Source organism: Haliaeetus leucocephalus, unplaced genomic scaffold (assembly GCF_000737465.1).
Source record: "Haliaeetus leucocephalus isolate CR32 unplaced genomic scaffold, Haliaeetus_leucocephalus-4.0 Scaffold848, whole genome shotgun sequence".
Classification (NCBI taxonomy): domain Eukaryota; kingdom Metazoa; phylum Chordata; class Aves; order Accipitriformes; family Accipitridae; genus Haliaeetus; species Haliaeetus leucocephalus.
The window spans coordinates 1,201,918-1,225,359 of NW_010973284.1; the positions used below are offsets into that span (position 1 = coordinate 1,201,918).

General features: G+C 43.2%; 1 protein-coding gene across 7 annotated transcripts in view; it reads right to left on the minus strand.

The window, feature by feature from the left end:
• NFIA (nuclear factor I/A) overlaps positions 1–23,442 on the minus strand; it is a 355,589-nt gene that overhangs the window by 82,272 nt on the left and 249,875 nt on the right. For all 7 annotated transcript variants that reach the window (XM_010582306.1, XM_010582305.1, XM_010582311.1 and 4 more), the window contains one exon: positions 6,597–6,671. In XM_010582306.1, coding sequence (XP_010580608.1) covers positions 6,597–6,671 — 75 coding nt within the window. The remainder of the gene's footprint in view (positions 1–6,596; positions 6,672–23,442) is intronic.

Genomic DNA, 23,442 nt, shown 5'->3' on the forward strand with positions numbered 1-23,442 from the left:
TAAGAAATGCTCTGCAGCAAAAAGTGACCTTCTGATAGCTCAGGAACGTCTCCCAAACAGGAAAGGATGTCAGAAATTGCAGTTGTGAGTCAAAACAATAGTCTCCACCTACGTGCTGGCATCAAGATGTCATCTGGCCCAGGGCTCCGACCTGGCAGGGGGTGAGAAGGAAGGACCCCTCTTCCCCTAACACCCAGCCTGCTAATGTGCGCAGGCTTTCTAAGCAAACAGATGCCGCCCTCAGCTCCCATTCCAGCTGCTGGCATCACAAAAAAACCCCCTGTGCAGATGAGACACGTCCTGCTTGCTCTGAGGGGCAGGAGGAGCTAGTTTGCCCAAGAGGAGGAGGAGGAGGATGGTGGGTGCCTCTGCCTGAGCACCAGCCCTGTGCTACTCCCGGGGACATGGGGCAGCATCGCCCCTGCTGCCAGCCTGCTCCCTCCGCTGCCAGCTTGTTAGCTCAGATCTTCACCCGAAATGTCAAGAAAAATAACAGAGAAATTAACGAAAAGCCCTCTGACTTAACCCAATTGGAATATTTATTTTGAAAAATTTATTGAATTACAGAACAGGAAACCCACTAAATAAAACCAGCCAGGCTGGCATTTGTCTTCCTTGGAATACAGCACTCTCTTTTAGTCATGTTAATATTTAGTTTCTCTTTTTTCCATTTTTATGTATTTATTTTTACAAAGGGGCTGGGATGTGACTAAGATCATTACATGTGTAACACTGCAGCAAAGTGATAATGTGTTTAAGGTTAAATGGGAGAAACATGACATTTGACTAATAAACTTTTTCCTGAGTTGTGACTCCATAAACAAAGGGAAACACACTGCGCTGCTGCTGCCGAGAGGAAAGGGGAGCTGGGTGGTTTTTTTTTTGCAAGGCCTTTGTTTTCTACACACTGTATCGTTAGATTCAAAGAGGTTTTGCCGAATACAACAGATATGAAATGTGTGATGTTCATTTTAAAATTACAAGTACAGCCTGCTATTGACCATCTAATTATGTTGAGTTCCATTTATAAACATAGCTAACCACTAAGTTTATAGAGACTTTTTGTGCTGCTTTAATAGGATATTGATCGAGAGCAAGGTTTGAGTGGACTGCCATTGAATTGTGTAATGGCATACAAAAGGCAAGGTCACGGCAACTGTTCACTCTATGCCTGCAGTCTATTTTTTATTATAATCTTTTTTTCTTCCTCTCATACCCAAGCCCACACAGTGTGTTTTGGATAGCAGTGCTTTGCTAAGGAATATAGAGTATCTTTTTAAATGTTAATTTTCATGCTGCTGACTTTAACTACCTTCACTACTGTAATGCTTAGTATAGCAGAAAACATACAGGCTGCTGTTTAGAGAGAGCTGTTTTATTATACCGTGGCTTTCACACACGTGCTCTGCGTGGAGGAGAGCCTCTTCTCCCCTCCTGGGCTACAAGAAGGCAGCAGCATCCTCCCTGCCCCTTGCAGCCACTTGCCTGGCCCAGACCCACGACAACGAGCCGGGCCACCCCACACCTTGCCATAGGCGTCCAGTACACGCTGGGCTTCGTAGGACTTTCCCTGCCGTTTGTTTCAGCTGTAGCTGGCCAGTGGATGAAAGGCACGAGGAAGCTGCATTTCCTCTGTCACATCCATGCTCCATGCCTGGAGCAGCGGCAATTACTTTCATTTCTAGCACTTGTCCGCCTGCCTCATGGCAAGGACGGTTTCAGCTCCTGCCTCCATTGCTAAAGGTGCCGCTAACCAAGTCTAGCACCCGCTGCATCCAGCAGCCTCGGTGTTGCAGGATCCTGAGCTTTCCAAAATGCCTTGGCCACAAAAGCACCTCTTACCTGTGGAATTAGTGTAACTGTTTCAGGGATAATTAGCTGGACTGTTTCTGTGTTTATACAGGAGCACTAAGCAACTGTATGTATGCTTGTGTGCTTGTGGTTTCACTGGCTCATTAGAAGGATTAAAAGTCACCCCACTTGCTCCGTACAGCTCCTTACTCCACACAGCTAACATCTTAAAACTCAAAGCGTGGCATTTTCAGTCCAGGGCGCAGTCAGAATTCCCTTGTTTATCAGCATGAAGAATGATGTCATTTTGACAAATAACACAGCACAAAACAAATATGTTTGATTTGGCTCTAGCGAATGTTCATAAATCCTACATCTTTCTTCACATCCTGGGCAGTGCAGTTTATCTGGCTGCTTGAAGGACCTCCAGGGGAGGAGATCTTCCCAGCAGCTCTCTGCACAAGAGCACATGGTGCAGACTCAAAGCCAAGAGGGGAACAGCGTTCCCCATGCCTTTCTCCCTGCTCTAGCCTGCCACGGCCTCCCAGCCTCTGCCAAGTGAACGGGACTGTACACTTGGCTGTGGCTTGGCACCACAGCCACCCCTCTGCCGGCACCTTTTGCAGAGGGTATTCTCCAGTGCCCTGCAGATAGCTGCACACAGTGAGTGGAATATTTTCCTAACAAGGGTAGAGAGGGAGAAAGTTTTGCTTGGCCAACGGCTGGCTGTCAGTTCACAAAACCCGTACATCCCCAACGCTTCTGCTTTTGAGCCTTTTGTTGTCAGCCCAAACCTCTCTAGGGATGGAAGAATGAAGTCTCTGTTATCTGAAGGGGTCTCCCCAGTATCTGGGGTGACAGACAACACGTAGAAAGGAGCTCACACCCTTTGCCTGCTAATAATGTAGGAAAACTGACAGCATGGTCTGCAACATTCACATCAGATGGGGTGGAGAGGGGTCTATCTGTTTTTCAGATGAACATTTATGATCTGCTTTCTCTATTTTACTAGGCTCTGCAAGATTCAGTAGCTCGGTAGCATTTCAAAAGAAGATCTGCATCTATAGGACTGAAGAAAGCAAGTTTCTATTACCAAAACAGTCTAGACTTGTTCAATAGCTCACAGAAACTGTGATGATCAGCACTGATAGGTAAGATAGATAATGGTTAACAGCTGACCTTTCATTTGATTAATTCATGCCCCAAATTTGCATGACGGAGACAACTGCCTATTACTTGAGATTCCTTGTCATGTGGACCTCTGGGAACTTTACTAAATAAACCTGGCACATAATTGCTACCAACAATATTTTGTAAGATTAATTTTAGATAACAGCAGCCACAGGCCAGTTAAAACTGTGGGAAATCACTTATTTCTATCATCATTTTATCAAAAGCAAGCAAGGAAAGAAAAATGACAATGGGCATACACAAAGATAACCTCTTTGTAAAGCAAACACAGACCACTCTCAGGAAGAGAGCAGACACTAACCATGAGGGCCCACTATGGACAGGCAGGCTTGTTCCTTCCCTAGCCATGGTGGCTTCTGAAGGAGCAATGACTTTTTAGAAAGTAAAAACAGGAGAATGGAGTGAGGACATTTTGATTATTCAAGCTACAGACTGTTAATAACTGCCACTGAGTCTGGATGATGGCTGGTCATAAGCTGAGCTCCCCAGCATGAAAATAACTCACGGACTGGTCTCAAATCAAGACACAGGAACCTGTAGACAACCCAGCAAGGGTTATATTGAAAAGCACACTCTTTAAAAGATCTTGCCTGCCAATTAGGCAAATATGCAGCAATTACTTTGTTGCTCTATTATGTTAAATAATTCTTTGAATATGAGCATGCGAATTCATACTGACTTCACCGGGAATTTGATGCTAGACTCTACACTAAACATATCCTACTGGGTAGCCACGGCATGTCAGGCTGTGGGCTTCTCAGACCTCATAAAGTAAACAAGGTTACGGCTGGTCAGTACATGTCTGGGGCATCTCCAAGGAAAATCCAGGGTGCTATCAAAAGCAGCGTAGCTAAATCAGTTGCTGGCACTCTTCCCTCTGAGTCAGTTCTGAAGTGATATCCCGATAGGCTTTGGGGACACTATTTTTGGTAGAGGTGCTGGCTTGTAGACAGGATATAAAACTGAGGTCTTGACCTCCCAGGATTATTAAAGAGCCCATGAAAAAGAGTGCATACTCCTGTGTCTGGAACAGATAAAAGCTGAATCTTTTTATTTTGCCCACCAACACGTTCTTTCTTATTTCCGATAGAGTTCATGCCTGTCCTGCTCTTCCTGCGTGCAGGTGCCCCTTCCTTGGAGGAGGTGCACTTCAATGGCAAGCAGAGGGAACATCTCAGACACACTACATAGTTTGCAAAACATGCTGAATGCTAGGCTTTCTGATACACAATGTTTTAGTTTAGTTACAATAAAATATCATGGAAAATTAATAAGCATGAAACATGATGCTCGTGAGGTCAATGCCAAACTCTCAGGGAGGCTGGGACTGGGGCTGGCTGTGAAGGCTCAAGCCCTGAACAGGGGCAGTTTTCTAGCAGCCCTGTCCTGTGCGCACATGAAGCACGGCTGACAGAGTCCAGAGGCAGTTCTGCTGTGTAGGGCTCCTACAGCGAAGATAAGATTGTGGTGAAGTGGGATGCCTTGCAGAGGGGGAGGGTGAATCCTTTGGGCTTCAAAAGCCTTACGCTGTCACACTGAAATAAAGTGACATAACACGGAGACATTCAAAGACTGGTGATAACTTGGTTTTGTCCACCATGGCTGCAGGTACCAGCAAGTTAGTGTACACAGTACAGTGAGTTAGATGTCAAAGTCCCTATTTAAGCACTTCAGTAAGTGAACTGATTTGCAAATGTGCTGAGCACTCAGCAGCTACTCTTGACTTCTAAGTCCTCTTAACTTTGTCCTTTTCACAAAATTCCCACCAGTTGTCAGGGAAGAAAACTCAGGAGAAATGTCTGCCTCAAACTTTTTCTCTCTGTCTCTCCCTCCAGCACATATAACTCTGGCAGTCATGTATCTCCCACTTGTCATGCTTTCCTTGTAGCATCCTATTTTTGAATATAAAGCCAATTTACTAGCTAGTGCAAGTCTTTCCAAAAGAGGAAATAAACCAGGAAAATCCTTACAGAAACTCTGTGTTCTGACTCAAACCCACAGATTCTCTGCTAGGTTTGTGCCAGTTAGATTCCAGCCCCGGAAGGACTTAAACTACATGCTCAGAGCCAGTACACAAACAAATATTCCTGCTGTCTAGGAGGAGAACCATTTTTATCACTGTCTGTGCTAGAGAGATTGGTTACAAACCCTAAGGTTTTAAAGAGGAACCTAGTTGCGTAGTTGAGTGGTTCACCTGGAGCAGTGGCAATTGGTGACAATGTGATGTTACTGCACAACTCTACACCAGCTGCAGAAAAGATCCCCAAAGGACTGGTACCTATGGCCCTGGCTTACCAGCAGTCTCTCTGCAAGAAACTGTCCATACTCTCTCCTTGGACTATCTGGATTATGTCATAGCAAAATACAATCAATGCACCTTTGATCAATGGAACAGGGTGGTGACAGGTACTCTTAATTCAGAGTTGTTAGTGAGTATTGACAAGCCTGTAATGATCATGCTGCAGTGTGTCATTCATGCTGGGGGCATTAGCATTCTTTAAAGGTCAAAAACCAAATCCCTCTAGAAGACAGAATTCCATACAGTTAATGGAAAATGCAGGCCTTGCGAAGTCAAGATGTATGCCTCTGCACAAGTCTTGGAGCGAGTCCAGAGGAGGGCCACAAAGATGATCAGGGGGCTGGAGCACCTCTCCTATGAAGACAGGCTGAGAGGAGAGTTGGGATTGTTCAGCCTGGAGAAGAGAAGGTTCTGGGAAGACCTTAGGGCAACCTTCCACTACCTAAAGGGGGCCTACAAGAAAGCTAGAGAGGGACTTTTTACAAGGGCATGTAGTGATAGGACAAGGGGTAATGGCTTTAAACTGAGAGAGGTTAGATTTAAATTAGATATAAAGAAGAAGTTCTTCACTGTGAGGGTGGTGAGGCACTGGAACAGGTTGCCCAGAGAGGCTGCGGATGCCCCATCCCTGGAAGTGTTCAAGGGCAGGTTGGATGGGGCTTTGAGCAACCTGGTCTAGCAGAAAGTGTCCCTGCCCATGGCAGGGGGGTTGGAACTAGACGATCTTTAAGGTCCCTTCCAACCCAAACCATTTTATGATTCTATGATTCTATGAACTGAGGTTATCAGAGCCGAAGTTGGTACAGTTGTTGGCATTATTAATCAGTTCATCAATTTGCAGGTGTAGAAACACATGTACGCATGCCATGGATGAACACTGCAATTCTTACATAAAAGTGGCGTAAGAAAATTTCCAGGTTTTTGTGCACAGATCATGTCATTTCCAGAGGTATGGTTAAAGTACAGTCCTTGGATCCTGCAAGGGATCCACTGGATAAGCTGACCTCTGTAGGCTTTTATCTGCACTCTGACACAGAGTCTGCCCACTTTCAGCTGGGTACCAGACAAGCTTATCAACTTGCACATGCAAGTTTGCAGATTAAGATTTTTTCATTTACTTTAAAAAATTATGCTATTTTATTTTCCGATGTTAAAAGATGTGGCACACAAACACTGCCCACTGATGAGAAGTGGGGAGAAGAGACTCTCAATTTTCAAGACACTGTTTCTGAATTGGGGAAGGGGCACGATAAGAATCAAAGAAAAAAACTGGGATTGCAGAAACCACATAAACCGGCCACAAAATGGTACTTACTTTGTGAGACTCTTACTAGCTCAGTCACACTGAAAACACCTGATGTGACAAAACTGTCCTGGAAGCCCAAATGTCCTACAAAACAAACAGAGTGAGAGAACTGCGATTAGCTTTAAGCATTTAATGACAGTATTCTCAAGTACTTTACTTTCATTTAGACTTAAAATGTGACATCTAATTTCCCACTTAGCAGTAATTATTGTTTATGTAGGTGGGTAACTAGTCATACAGCTATGTAGGCTGCTTTGTGGTTTCTATCTAGAGGTTAGGAAAGCTAACATGACACATCAGCAGGGAGATTTTTACATGTTAAAGCATCTCAACAGGAAATCTGAAACAAAAGAGGACTATTTTAATAAACGGTTACCTTGGATGACCCCTAATGACTTCACAATTGAAATGAAAATACTGTACCTAGGAAACAGACAGGACAGCTAAGTTCCATAATCGTTTTAAACATTATTCTCTAAAGAAACATCTGATCAGGATTATCTACCCATTCATTCAAACAAAACAAGATTTAAAGATGTACTCTTCATTTTTCTAAGGTTACATTAGGGAAATCTTAAAATAGCAGCTGGTTAAAAAAAATTAAATGAATGTCTTTCCCACAAAAAAAAAAAAAAGAATTCTAACATTTAAAACTAGCTTTTGAAAAGAAAAATAAATTTCTGCATAAGAAAAGTATTAACTTTGAGCTTTAGACTGTCTTTAGGAACCAAGGCATACGCTTCCACGCTGGCCTCCCTTGTGCAAGGAATGCCTCTACACTTGGTATCAAAATGTTATTGCACTTTACATAACAGTATTTTCCTTCTTCTCTGAAAACATGCCTACCACCAAATGTTCATTTAATTTTCACGGGTATGATCAATTACAAAAGGAGCAGCTTTCGGGCTGCAACCCAGTGTAAGTGTGTGGAGTGGGATACAGCAGTTCACGCGGGACATAACTGGACTTCAATTAGAGGTCTGCAGTTAGTCGGCCAGACTGACATCCTGCTTTTGAAATCAGGGTCAAAGGAGAAATCTCAGGATAAAGAGATTATTAAAAGAACTGTAAAGTCCTACTTGTCCACAGGATAAGTGGCATACCTTTTTAGGTTGTCCTACTTAGAGTCACTGATTCCAACGCACGCACACGTATATTATTGAATGTTTTGCAGGGGCACCATCTGCTCCGTTGTTAATTGTTTGTCAGATTCAGTACAATTTCCCTACGTTCGGTATATGGCACTGTACCCCACACTCATCCCGGCAGTACCTGTGCACCTTCCTCTAATGACCAGAGCAATAGGACTAATGCAAGCTGCATATTTGTTCTCCTGGCTTTCTTTTGGGGTTGTTATAAAAACCCCAACATATCCCATGGCCATTTCCACCTGCAGAATGGGAAGTAAAAGAAATACATCTTGTGTGCAGGACTACAGAGGGTGACATGTCAGGGAAGGTGTCAGGGAAAGGTTTGGGAGAGATCTGGAGGGAGGTCAGCCATTCATCTCCAGCCAAGATCTCAGCGAATTCTGCTCCTGCACAGAAGAACTTCCCTGCTTCTGTGAGGCTCCTACAATGCCAGATGAACGCAGTTGCTAAGCTAACAGACTTGAGACAAGTTTCTACATCAGGCATGTTTTTATACTTCAGCAATAATGATGAGTTTTCAAACTGTGTATATGTATATCTTTGGGCATCCTTGTGTATGTGTGTATACATATGTATTATGTACACAAACATATAAATATACACAAATCTGTCATACTCCAGCTGTAGATAAATGTACTATAAAATATTGAAATTGATGCTGAAATTCAACACAAACAAATTCCTCAATCTGCAAACAAGGTTTTTATTTACATCAAGAGAATAAATTTTTCTCTACTTCAAATGAAAAAATGTTCTTACAAGCTTTTATTTTTCCTTATTTTCAACTTAGAAATAGCTCTCAGATAATTGTAAATGCTTTTGCCTGATCTGCTTTGTATTTTACCATAATAAAGGTGATGACTACATCATTCTGCTTTTTAGAAATGGTTGCTGGCCATACACAACGTTTGTTCATTGACAATTTCCCAAGTATTTTTAATATGAAGATCTACTTTTCATATGCTGCAGCAGACCTGCCTATTGAATTAAATGATCTGTGAATTAAAAATAATTCTCTTAGGTCTTCACTGAAACCACTCATGTGCCTAAAATTAAGCATATGCTTAAGTGCCTTGCTGGATCAGGGCCAGGACGCTTACTACTCCGCAGAGCCCTTCGTAGGGAAGCCAGTCTATGCTATATAACTTCTCATACTGTGCTCATCATGGCAGTATCTGAGCAACTTCCAGAAGTGCATTCAGCAATGCTATGAACATCTGTCACGTGTTGTTTTTTCACAGTGCACCATACTGGCTCTGCTCTGGTGTCCACTTCCACCTGCATTTCTCAGGCAGGTTCCTATCGCACTAAGAGTGAAGGTGAAATTTAAATATTGAAGTAAAAAACAAATCACAGCTATGGTAGGATATCGGGTTGATTTTTTAAGGGAAAGTCTACAGGCCTTTGTAATCATCCAATAAAAACATGATTGTCGCACGGCTAACCATGTTACCTTAGCCTAGCAAACACAGATAAAACCAGAAAAGAAAATGCCGTAGAATGGTTTTAAATACATTCTAGCTTTCAGGGTCCCGCAGGGCATGAGAATAGTTGAATAAGTTATTTCTTTAAGTGCTAATAAGTGCTAATTTCTTTATTCTTATTTTGCTGGGTATACTTGAAATGTCCACTTACTTCTGTAGGAACATTTCTTATGCGTGTACATGTAATAGTAATCATTAAACAACAGCACGTCAATGAGAGTGATTAGATTTTCATCCTTCAAGACTGAAAATAAACATTTCACAAATGAAAGGTGAATTTCACAATTCTCCAATTTGTTATTTACTTATAAACATTAGGAAATCAGGGGCTCGTCTCGCCAATCATTAATAATATCTTGATACCCATAAAAGCAATGCCCTTGGCTTAGAGTTGTATCTTGAACTCATTTCGATGCATGGTTGGTCTGTGAATTTGCAGTTCAGTAGAACTCTGTGAAAGTTTAAAGGTTTGCCTGCATGGTTCAGATTGTAAAATCCAGGCCTAAGACTGTAGCTTTTGCTGAGCTGTGATAACCATGCAACAAGAAAATGAGAGAAATAGGACAAAGAAGCTAGACATGTAAAAGAAGAGCGACTGGGAAATACCAGGATTGACAAAATACGTGAAGTAAACATTTTGTGCCTATTAACAGGGGTCAAAATGCAAAAATATATCAATTTGGCTGTTCCACTTAATTCTGAATGAGAAAAAAAATAGGTAAAGTCAAGCAATTACATATGCAGATGTTGGCATTAACAAGCTCCTTTACTGAAAAGATGATTAAACATCTTGAAAGCTTGCAAGATTTACTTTTCATACGGCACTTTACTGAAATACGTGCACTGTGATCCTTTTGCTAAATATCCCAAAGACAGGACACTAAAACTGCTGTATATGATTGGGTTATCTCCACAGCTTTGTGCGACAGTCACATTTTGGTAGTAAAGCAGGTGTTCAAAATGAGGATGAGAGAATTTTTACTCACTTTATAAAAAACTAACAGAGCTCATTCACTGAAATTCTGGGTATAAATTAAGACACCTGGCTAGCCAAGGCAGGTCCTGACTCAGCAAAGCAGTTGGAGCACGTGCTTAATTTTAATCACATGCTTGACTAAAGCACATGCTTATTTGCCCTGCCAAATAAAGATGGGCTGACAAAGTTAAGCAGGCATTTAAATATATTGTTGAATCATTTCTTCAACCCAAGTCTAGGTTCAGCTAGGAGTTAGCTCATTACACAAGACCTCACTTTGGCTCATGAGGATGATGGTTTTTCCCCCAGGGGGAAAAAAACCCCAGGCTAATCAGACCAAATTGAATAAAGCAGATCAGGATACTAACTAATAAATAATATGCCATTACCCAATCACACATTTGGTATAGCATACAAATGCGATGCAACACTACCGTAACCAAGTACCACATGAAAAACATCTTTCCATAACTTGATGACTGCTTTAATTGGGGAGAAAATTCATAATGCCATTTACATATTCTTCTTTTAGATCCCAGTAAAGAAGCCAGAAGAAAAGGCTTGAATGCTGGAGCCTAATTCTGATCTCAAAGAAGTTTTAAACAAGTCTTTCTACACTGATCAAACAGAGTTTCACCTAATTTTCTCCTAATTTACACTGGCAGAGGAGAAATCAGGATTAGGACTTGTTGTCTAATGCTATTTGTTTTGAATTATTAAGCAAACATTCCTATTTCAATGAGTAAACGTGTACAAAGGCAACTAACCTTCGTCCTAAAATCTAGTTTACAGGGAGAGTATTGTCTGCTTTCCCAATTAATGCTGTAAAAAGGAGTCTCAGACGTTGAGCTACCAATCAAGAGCTTGTGTTGTAGCTTGAGAAAATCATGACTGATGCAATTACTTTTATGTAGAAAGTCTGAATATGGTCTATAGGTTAAAGTTCATCGGGTTGTTGTTCCTTAATTGAATATCAGAAGATGTTTTCAAGGTGCTCAAGGTATTATTGTTATTTAATTAGCAGGCTTCCTTGTGTAATCCAACAGTATTATTTTTATTATAAAATAGTTAGATTGCATCATAAATATACAAGGTATTTTCTAAACAGAGATACAGCTGGTTTCCTGAAATCCAAGCTTAAATAAAACCGGGAAAGAGTTACTCCTTTGAAGGTGAAAAATTCCAAACCCAGTTATTTCTCTTCCACTGCAGTCTGAGTGACAATGTATTAAGCTTTGGAAAACAGCTTTTTGGGAGACACTGATTCCTTTTCAGTGTTTTGAAATTACACAAGTCCCCCGAAGCTGGCACTGAAGCCATTTCTAAAGCCTTTTTCATGTTCAGCATCTCACTATACATAGTCATCTTAAAACCTTAAAATAGTAATAATCAATTAGGGTCTCAAGCCTATTATCTTAACCAAATGCCCGATTAAAAGAAAAGCCCTCTCTGCTCAAAGTGCAACTTGATTCCTTCTGGTTTTATCCTCTATCTAGATAATCCCATGTTTCACAAACAATGTGGAGCAATAATATTGATTAGAAAATTAATGTCTATATCACACAGCACATGGAGGCCTTGAGAGAGGGGATGCTATCAGAGGGAACCCGGATCACCCCGAGGACTCCCAAAAGATTAGCTATTCCACGTCTGCACTGGCTGAGGAGGATGGGAGTGACAGAGTTGGTCCTAATCTGCGTTATCCAGCAAAACGGAAAGGACAGAATATGCACGCTTCAGTCAAGACCTTCGTAACACTTACACTCTGCGTAATTGGAAGGTGAGTTTATTAAGCCTGGGCTGACCCAGCTGAGGCAGCCCACGACTGCACACCCTTCCAGAAGCACATCCCTCTGCAGAGACACGTGGTCCTGCAGGCAAGCCTGGCACAGCGGCCGTGTGCCATGTGCACGGACGGGGAGGAAGGTGCACCTCACTTCTGGGAAGCGTCCACCTCCAGGGCAAGTGTGGGTGACCGCGGGGAGCTCCCCGGGCTGAGACCAACCACTGCCCAAGCGCTTGACCAACCCTGCCCGGGGCAACAGCAGTAGGTCTCTCCTGCCCAGAGATGCTTGGTCACTATCCCACGCTGGAAATGGAAAGCTAGATCCGTGGGGCCAAACCGCATACGCTAACTTTGTGTCTAAAAAAAATTGTGGAGATTGAAGAGACGATCTATCCCAGCCACAATACTCTGTCCAAGTGAATGTCTCTCCTATTCCGATGGAAGACAGCACAAGGGAGCCGTACACAGGCCTGAATATTGCACATAGCTGTAACGAAATCTGCATTTACCAACAGACCCCAAATACCGATCTCCAGAGCTGGCACAATGGCCTCATTTTAATTGCTTTGTACAAAATGCATTCCTCAAATTTGTAAATTATAAACCTTCAATGGTAAACTAGACCGCATTTTTAATTCACGGACTTCTTATGGAAGACTTAAGGAAGATATTATACATTAAAGGTGATACAGAACCCTCTCTTGTTCTCTGACAAATGCTCCCACTTCTATTTCAGCTTGTTATTTCCAATTTAATTTTAATGCCACAGCAATAGCTCACCTTGGACAAATTACACATTTTCTTATGAAATAACTGCTGTGCCGCACGTCACATACGCTGTTATTCTCTCCGGCTCGCCTACCTGCCTTTGGCTGAGGTTTTAAGAAGCACCAGAACTTTCTTTGTGGCCCATAGCAGGATGGATTAGACCGTCCAGGGCATGTCGTGTTAGTACAATAGAGAAACACTTTTAAGACTTTAAAGTCATGTAATACAATTCTAGGCTGGATCTTTCTTGTTAAAAAAAGTAGAATGGGAGTGATTGAAAGAGAAAAGGGCCAATATTTGACAACAGAAATCAGCATAACCTCCTAACAGCGGCAGTCATGGATGACTGCCCTTTGACCCGGGGAGATTATGTGGGATTTCAATGACAACAGCTGGAAGTGAGCATGTGAGAATAGAGAACACAGATCTGAGGCCTCCTACAAAAGACTGCACAATCCCTGCCCAGATCTGAGTGTTGATTAGAAATTGTTTCCTGGTCCTGGCTTAATAGAGTGTGATAATGAAAGTTTTGTTAACCCTTCACAATATGCAAAACCATTGGTAAATGATTTGCCATTTTGGTTTTTAGCTAAAAAGCCTGCATCTAGCAGACGGTAAAATTGTGAAGTGCTGCTAGTTTTCGTGGGTGCGCTTCTGATAGCAGTGCTCAAGGTCAGCTCCGTTTCCATACAGTTTGTATATTCTCGGTGGGCATCGGGAATCAACATCTGAAGGTGCTGGGAGGTGGCTGGGAGAAAGGACTCTCACACCGTCACTAGGGAATCCACCCGACCCGCCACGATGGGCTTTCTCCAGAGGTGAATCAGAACAGAAATACACATGTAATGTCTCACCGCGCATTGCCTTTCATGCTCACGGCATTTTAGAATCTAATAATAACAATGCCTAATTATTATTTCAATATGTATCATATTGATCTCCAGAGTCTGGGTTGCAAATTAACAAACACGGAGAAGAGCAAAGGTGGTATCAGGCTGTCTGTGTCACCAACAGTCTGATCCTGCATGGATCCACAGCAGCTTCAGCTCTTAGGAGATTCAGCTCATTTTGTATTTAAGTGCAGAGATAGTGGAATTAATGGCAACTTATTACCGCTAATGAACTGATCATAGATTGGAATCAATCATGTCAGGTTTTGTCCAAGTGGAGGGCACAAGGATAGTTCCTTTCTCTTGAAGACAAAGGTCTTCGTGAAACACTGAAAGCCCTTCAAGTTCATGTCAAGGACCTTGTGCAATGGAAACCATTCCAAGACCTAAGATGTGCGGTGTGGTTTTTAATTTCTGATGACTCCTAATATTTTAGGGTACTTTTTGGTACTCACGTGCGTGAGAAATCAGTTAAATACAGTTTTTTGATATAATGATAAAAATTCAGAATCTCCCTTTCTACCATATACCCATTTTGATAAATAAATACATTAATACCGACAGGGGCCTATAGCTTGAAAAACAACAGATGTCTTAAATTAGCATATTTCTGTTTCAGGTCCTCAATCCAAAAAGCAAATATTAAAGAAAAGAAGAAAAATCATTATAAATGGTCATACTCATTTGGCAGCTTATAAAATAATGTGCCTCCTCAAAAGCCTTTCGAAGTAAATGAGATGAAATCTACCTTGGGATAATAATTCTGGAATATTTATGGCATCCAACAATAAAAAGAGTAATAAAAAGAAAAGCCTGCCTCCCTGAAAATAATAATATGAAGGAGTTATTTATCTTCATATTTTCATATCAACCCTGGTTACAAGAGCAATGACAGCTGTGATCTCCAAGGTCTGCGGTGATACTGCCAGTTCGGCTTCACAGTTCAAAGCATGAGTCGGTGTCCAAATGAGCCCAGAGAAACCACCCGGTTTCCCTCAGCCTCCCAGGGATGCTGGTGGCATGTGCTGCTGCAGGGCGCTCCCCGGGCTGCCAGCCACGGGCACCCACCCACCCTCTCACGCTTGCAGGCGAATGATAAATACAGGCACTGGAGGGGGAGATACGAGAAGTTGGGTACTGCCGTCCCTGCTCCTTTCCCCCTGCAAGGGCTTTTTAAAATGAAAGCCCCAATGTCACGAGCTAGGCATCGCATTAACCTCAGGACCCCCCAAGAGAGCTGAAAAACCTCCTAGAGAGAACAATGTAAGGATAATTTCTTTTTAGCTGGTCATTTTTTGATGCCAGCATCATATTTCTGGTACAGCCTGAAAACATCGCTTTCTACAACTCGTTTGTCTGGAACAGATCACACACGCTCCATCAACTGTCCTTGCTCCTCTTACTCCTCCTCCTCAAGTATCAACTGAAATTTTGCCTCCTGAATTTTGTCCACTGACTTCTAGGAAGCTGCTGGCAGACGTAAGGGCTTGTAGGAGCCAATGCCGGGGCTGCATGCCCTAAGCGTGACATGTAGCCACGTTGTGGTCTTCACACCAATGGAGCATGCCTCGGTACACACGGAGTTTACTTGGGTTTACACCACTTCAATTTAGAATTTAGCTACAGTATTAATGCCGTAAATATTATTGTTGATACTGTGTGAAGAACATCAGTGTGAAAATAAATGTAAGGATATTTAAAAACTGGTGTGGAATACTTAGGTATTCAGACTAATCATGGACTGAAATAAGCACATTTGTTTCAAATCCTGTTTATAGCACTGCAGCCCCTCCCTCCTTTAAATCTTCCTCTTAACCATAGTGATGTTTATTGAATACCTGTCATTTCTCCAGCAGCATGTGCCAACAGCGGCTCACCAGTGCCAGGCTGCATGAAAACCCTTCTGTCTCCTATTCTCCAAGGGGCTCCCTTAGATCAACTACTCACCATACCCAATACACTGAAACCCATAAATTTGCAGATACTGCAGTCAAAATTCTTAACAGGAAAGTGCACCCATTTTGCCCAGTGTAGCATACTGAAATATCACATGGTGAGAAGCATTTCTCACCATGTGTAAACTGTCAATTTGATTTGAAATTAAAATTTTTGATTAACATGAGCATTTCTGAGCCTCCCGCTGGCAGCAGCCCTATTGCTGAAAAGTGACATGATTTGTGACACACATGCTGTACAGAAGCCCCATGCCAGCAATTGTTAAACCCATTTTCATTCTGCTTTAATACGGTATGACACTCAGGAAAATAATTTTAATATTTAGGAGAAAGAGGGTAAGGGCTTAAGGACTGAAGTCCTTTATGGGTGTAAAGCAGGATTAGAGCAGCACGAAAAAACGGCACGGAGGTCTCCCCGTCTCACAAGTCATGTCTCTTTTCAGCAAAAGGAACCATCTGCAGGAGGCTAAGAAAGGTCCATGGTGAAGCACAAAGCCTTCTTTTAAATCCAGTTGATATTTCAAACACAGCATGAGGTACTTTCCACCTATGAATGCCGAGATGCTTGTGCATGGGGAAATGCTTGCAACTTCAATAATTAAACCCTCTCATACGGAAGGCAGGATTTTTTGGTTTCCACAGTGGTCTGTTATTTTTCCATGTTTATCATTTCCCCAGAAGTATCAGTGGTCACTGGAGATACTAATATTTATACAGTAAATTACTTATGAAAGAGGAAAGTTTTGTGACTATTAAGACTTTTAAGCCCAGGAATCTACCTCTTCATCAGGGTGGTGGGAAGATTTTTGTTAGTTTAAACAGCTACCAAGTGAACACAAGAAACGGGACACTTTTGTGGCGACAGATTTTAAGGCTATGATATACGCACGCAGAAGACAAAAGTTCAGTGGGGATTTTTATAAACGTAAGCCTGTGTCACTGTTGCAAGCTGCTGACTCAACTGTGTCACCTGCGTATTTCTCAGAGTGGATCATTTTTTTTCCAGTAACATCATGTTCTGAGGAAGTTTATCGTGAAACAAGTATCACGAACAGTCATTCTGAGCAGCAGAACAGCTTTGATAAGTGTCGACACGCATCTGACTTTTCTTTGAGCTCCTAACGCTATTCATCACGTTAAACACTCAGCTCTGCTGGACTCTCTGTTCCTAGTAAACACAGAGAGATTTCTAATTGCCATAATACAGCAAGTTAAAAAAATGTAGTATTTTAAAAATAATTTTAGATAGTGAAATGAAACACCAGGATGATTCAGATGCCCTGGAAGTATTCAGTCCTGAACATAAAGCCGTGGGCTCATTTATGTTAATAACAGCGCTCGAGAATTCAATCTGCATGAAAAACACAGTCCTCAATAAAGCCATGATATATAGTTATTATAAGTATGCAGGTTCTTTTAAATAAGTCTTAAGTTTAAATAAGCGTTGTGTGTAAATATCTAGTTTTAATTAGTATATTGCCAAGAAATTATACAACTAGACTCAGCAATGCTGTAATTATTTTAGGATCAATAAACCCTCCCTCAGCTGGTCGTAGCTAAGTGTACCCTCCAAGGTTACTCTGCAGACATGCTCGGAGCTGAACCAAGGGAGTCTGAAGCCCCGTGGACACAGAATTAGGGGGCTATAAAAAGAGGTGTTGTTTTTTTTGTTTTATTTGCACATTAGTTTATAGTTATAGGAATAATCCATGTATTCAGAGTATATGGCAGGATTCTCTAGAAAAGCCCAGTGTCCAGGAGGAGCCAGAGGGGCCAGGGTCAGGTGAGGGTGGGCAGCTCTCCTGCTCCGCTTTGCTGGGCGATACGGACACAAACCCTGGTGACTTCATCAGTGATTTCCTCTCATCCTCCCTTCCTAGCGGTGCTCTCTTTTCACACTGAGACACTTTTAAAAGTCTGTGGCTGGACACCACAATAATGGAAGCTGTAGAAATATCTGCTGAAGATTAGAGAGCATAAATGTGACGCGAAAATAAGGGTGCTGGGTGTGGAAGCTAAGTCACAAGGATCAGCCAGCTCCACCTTTCCCCACGGGTTTTCCTCTCCCTTCAGAGTTGCTTCTTACACCTCCTCTGCTGACACCACTGGTGGGCAAACTTTAATTCACAATAAACCCCATGCAAATCATGTTATTCTATTTACCTATTGTCCTTTCCATTGTATTGCTTGGAGTTTTCTCTCCAGAAGACTGTTACTCCTCTATTCTTTGTACAGAACAATAATCTCCTAACATTGACAAATTTTAGTCCCAAGTAGGCTGACTAGGTTTACATGTTAGTTATCCTTGTGGCTGGGGAGGGAAGAGACTTTCCACTAGTCACGGCATGACAACACACGTACAGTCTGTCCTTAACTGTCCACATTACCAGGCTCATGAAGTTCAGTCGGGGCCACCCTTGGAGATCCCTGCATGGAAGATGGGGGACTACCTCATGAGCTTTTCTCCAGCAGTGCCTGGGCTGTCTCACCTTGGGCAGCAGGGTACCAAGGCAAGTCTCTGGAATAAAGCTTTGATATACTGGTTGCAGAGAAGACAGAAAGGGACAGGTCTGGAAGCACGGTAATGCTTTTCTAGGGACATGTCAAGCTTGCACAAGACCTAGAGCACAAAACTCGATGCTTATGGATGCAGGTTAGGCCACTGTAGGCAAACACCACGTGTCCAACTTACAACTCCTGTCCAGATGGCAAAGTGACACCCAGTGCAGCATCACCCTCTCCATAGAGGCACTGCATACTGAGGGCTGGGGACTGAAGGGATTGTCCTCATTGCCTGCTAGCAGTGAACAAAGTGCCTCCACTGAGCACAGAATCTCTGGGTGGCCACCAAGGTCTGCACCAACTTCCCCTGAGTTATGTAGGACATGTCCAGAGAAGAACAAAAGGGTGGAGTGACTAGCAAAGGCACCGGTGAGTCTCCACAAGGAACATCTCACCCCGTCATCTGCCTCTGACTGACTCCACTGGGAGTGTGAAGATGCACGGGCAAAGTCCTGCACACCCCTATAAGAAACACAACCCTCCCACCGGGTGATCCAGGCTCTCCTGTCTCATAGCCCAGGCTCTGCCAGGTCTCTGCCTCCTCCAGGTATTGAGGAGGAAGCCCCACAGTCTTATCGGCTGACTTCCCAAGGACTGATGCACTTGGGGTTAAGCAGGCAACTACGCTTACAGACAGCGGTGGAGAACCCACGGTGTATTAGTGGATAATTCCCCCACCCAAGTCCCAAACTAGCAACGTAAGTCCAGTGGGTAGAGACTGCTGGATGTGGAGACCAGCAGCAGACCTCTGCATGATGACTGAGACTCTCTTTCTGTTTTATTCTAAGTTTGTGTTTTGTAGGGCAGGATGCCCTGTCTACATTCCTTTACAGACTAAGAATGGACATTTATTAACAAGTACTTGGGCGGACAGCCCAAAACTCTAGACTCCTGGCCTGGGACTGTACGATAGAGAGGGCCAGTGACCCCTGTTTGTGTTTACTGTACTTCTACAGACACATGTTGGTGTGATAGGGGCATTCACTTTCTCAGGTTCAGGCCAAGGTCAGGCCAGAGCATGGACCGAATTTATTTTCTCTGTGTAATCTGCTCAGACTGTAGCCCAAAGAGGGCCTCCGAGTTCACTAATTGTGAGTGTATTGTGAGGGATTCAAGATTAACAAAGTAAACAGAAGGGCCAGACAGGGACCTTCTTAGTCCTTATCTAATTTCATGTGCTTATCCCATGTGTGGCAGATATGGTGGTTCCAGGGGACGTGCCTCAAGGAATTGAGATGACAACGGTGGGATGTCTCACCCCAGGAGGCTGCCTCCAGCAACCTGAACATAGTCCTGGTATAGTGGTAAGGACCTGAGATGAATCTGTTGCTAGAGGTTGGGTCAGCTGAGCCTGTGCAGTCCTCTTCCCGTGGTAGAAGGCTTGCGTCTCTAGACCCTCTTACTCCTCCCCAGCAGTCACTCTTGTGTGGCATAGTGCGATACACAGAGACGCAGAAATGTGGCTGTGGGGTAGAGTCTCTATGTCAAATGCCCTATCTGCATATATTTAGGACAATCTGAAGATACCACAGGGGCTAGAACTTCAAATTTGGACCATGCTTAGCAGCCTGGCTCACCTGACCCGTGACAGCCATCAGGCTTGTTCTAACAGTACTCTGCATTGTAAACTATGAGACTTCGTACTGTGACTGACTTTACATGAAAGGCAGATCTTTCGCTGATGAGCAGCAGTCAAGCAGGCAGAAAGAATGAAAATGGAAAAGGAATTCCACTCACAGGCCCCTTTACATTAAACTAAAGCAACTCAGGTAAAAAGGAAACCTATCCATTATGGTTTATAACGCATAAACATCCATTTCTTCTCTGTTCCTTCTTTGCTTGCATTACTGAAATACAGAAAGAAAGGAGAAAATAATGATGGATGGATTTTGGAAGACTCAGAGTTCAACTCAGGATGGATGTGATCCCAACATTTCAGATTCTTATCTCATCATAATAGGAATAGCTGAACCTCTCTTGTCTGCAAAATTAGGCAAGACATCCTGTGAGAATGCGCTCTTTTCACAGCAGTTCAGTCCCTAGACGCATAAAAGAATGAAAACAAGAAATGGAACAGAACATTTTTACTTTTGAATAACGGCTTCATTTGGGCAGTTTAGAACAAAACTTCACTGGAAGAGTTGAGGAGGAAGTTCTTGTTGCCAGTATGCCCATCCCTAGACACATTCTTCCACAGAGAACATAAACACTTCTGTAAAATGATAATTTATCTAAGAAACCCCCATTTTGTAGAAGTCGGGAGAAAAATAGAAAGGGAAGAAAGTACACGTGGGCAGTAGATACACTGTCCACTCTTCTACCCTGAAAAAATCATTCAACCAAGTCAACATGCCCTGCTAGATCCACCTTTGCTCTTGCAGCAAAGTCTTTCTTTGCCTACTCTGGCTTTTCAGGATGAGCAGGAGGAGGGTGGGTGACTTCCTCTAGCAGCAGAATCTCAGGTCCAGACCAGCTGCAGCATTAACCTGAAACATACTGGTTTTAAACCTCCTTGAGGTTCAACAGAGAGAGATGAATTCCCAGAAGACCCAGTACCTCCACTGATTACAGAGGGAGAGTGAGGATTTTAGGTTCATAGCTGGTGCCTCATTTTAATGCCTAGTGTTAGGTGGGATGAAATCCAAGCCTTAGTCCATTTACCATGTTAGCATAGAGCTGAAAGAAAACTTGCTTTCCTCTCCATATCTTGCCACAGGCAATCTCTCTTGACATGCCATGCTTCTCTATCCTTACATTTATATCCAGCTACTTTTTTTGCTTGTTTGTTTGTTTTTTTAAATTCAGAAGACTGTAAAATACAAGTATTGCTGAGTTATCCTTGTGTTCCTGTCCTTCATCTGGTTCATTTGCAGGAGGGAATAATGATCTGTCTCCAAGGTAAATTCATTACCCGGCAGATAATGCCACAGTGTTTCTGCTGCCCATTTCACAGTAAGACATTCTTTTTCAATGATGTTGCATCTCCGTTCTCGTGGGAACAGTTTACGGCTGACATAGCAATAGTAGTAATAACAACTTACATTTATATTGTACACGGGATGATCTTTACTTCTTTCTCCTTCTAACAGTGGACGGCTCCCAGTACTACTGCAAATGCATCCTTCATGGCCATGCCAGACAGAAATCTGGATTCACTAATACTGGGCTGCCTCATTCCTCAGCTGTTTGCTCAGGTCGTCATATCCTTTCCAGCCCCTTTTATTATTGCTTTAAATTGAGCTGTGGGCCACTACCATACCACTGCTCTGAGCCTTCCCTCACAAAAATCTGTGGGGTTCCCCTCCTGCCTCAAAACCACAGCCACCTCAGTCCATCAAGCTGCTGTCCATCCTCTCCTGCTTCCCACCTCTTCCCTTCCTCCTGCAGCTCAAGCTATGGCATGCTCTGCTGTACGATAAAATTGGCTCCCCTCTGTATGGCGTGGGGGACACAGCTAGCTCGCTGCATTCTGCTATTGGAAACTTCCTGAAAGCGAATTCCCTGATTTTTAAGGACTTTGAGATATAACATGTGGGAAAATTGCAGGTGGTCTGCACTGCAAAGCTGGTCAGGTGGGGACACCCTCCCAAACACCAGCAGGTTTTCAGATGGGGATGCAGCTGTCAAAGAGCCTTCTGTTACAGATAAGATTTTAAGAGTAAGGAACTGAAGTAGAAAAATAACAGGGACAGAGGTCTGGATTCTCTGTGAGTGAGTGTTACAAGCTACATAAGTATTCCTCCTTTATGATCGTAGGAGAAGAAATGCCAGCAAAGGGTTAGCCCACCGCGGTCTGAAAGATGGTCTTGACATCCCTGTGCCTGACTAGTAGGAAACTGCTGGCCCGTACCCTGGCTCACTGCACCACCAAAAGCACCGCTTCTCCCTCTGCCACCCAGTGCTCCAGTGGACTGGGGCAGGGGGGGACTGCTGGGGGGTGACGTGGCAGTGAGCCCACGGGACGGCACACCGCAGCCAGGGGTTGGGGTGCCAGCCATGTGTTCTGCAAAGGCCAGAGAGAGAGAAGAAACCTATCCGAATCCCCGGTAGCAGCCCTATCATTTTCTTGTGCCTCCTTTTGCCAGTGACAGGAGCGAGGTGCCGGCTCCTCATCCGAGAGTGTGGCTTGCAGCGGATCCCCTTGCTTCAAGTACGAGTGAGGGAGGGTGGGAGGTAATGATTAGAGACACTCTAAAATGATTACATTAATTGAATCTTATGAAAATGGAAAACAATGGCAGCGTGTAATAATAAAAACCCACTATAACCACATACATCTCTTGTTTACTAGTAAGTGCTTCACCGACTACAGATTTACTCTGGGGCACAGCAGGAAACTTTTCTCCTTTAAATTTAATCAGCTCTTTTTTGCCCTCACCCCCCCCCTTTCAGAGAAAAATACCAGCTATCAGATCAGTGTTTCCCATCCACTCCTAAGACTCCTCAGTGCAGTGCCTGGAGGTGATAGTGTGAACTCACTCAAGAATGTGAAGGCATTTTATAAATCATTTGGTTTCAGCAGGAGGGGGAGAAAGGGAGAAGGCAGAGGGATGATATAGTTTACAGCACATAACTCGGCAGTAACTCCCCACTGTCAAACTTCAGCATTTTCTTCAGTTGCAACAGTGGTTAACAAAAAAATGTTAAGACAGCAGACATGAAATGCACATAGTAAGCAGCACATTTAATCAACTGGCACCTTTCTACCACCCCACCACCAAAATCTATCTGGACACTATCACAACCCAGAAAAAAAGTTGTATAGCTGAAGATACGGCACTGACGGGAGAAAAAGGAGCAGAAACGAATAGCATGAACTGCTGTAAACAACTTGCGGCGCCTTTTGTGTGCAAAATAACAATAGCAGAGTTAAAAGAGTATGTTTACAAGTGTGGCTCGCTCGCCTCACCTTCCTCCTGCCCCCTTTTGCCATGCTCACTAAGTTGCTCCTGGGAAAATATTTGTGAACCATTGCAAATAGTCTCCTTCTCACTTTCCAAGAAACAGATCTAGTATTTTTCCATTTCAGTCACACTAGGGCCAGGCTTCAGAGGGGATTTTATTCTCGCAGCTCTGTGAGAGTCACCCTAAACTTTCTTTCCATTTCCTATCTAGCAACTTTTGCAATTAAAAAGTAGTATTTGCAATTAAAAAATAGTATCTGATTAGCTACAGAAGTGATGAGGCTTTTTCTGGGAGCCTGGTCTCCCCGAAGTGCCCTCCCTTGACAACAGCAATGGTCCAGCATACAGCTTTCAGGAGCTGTGCCTTGTTCTTCATGTG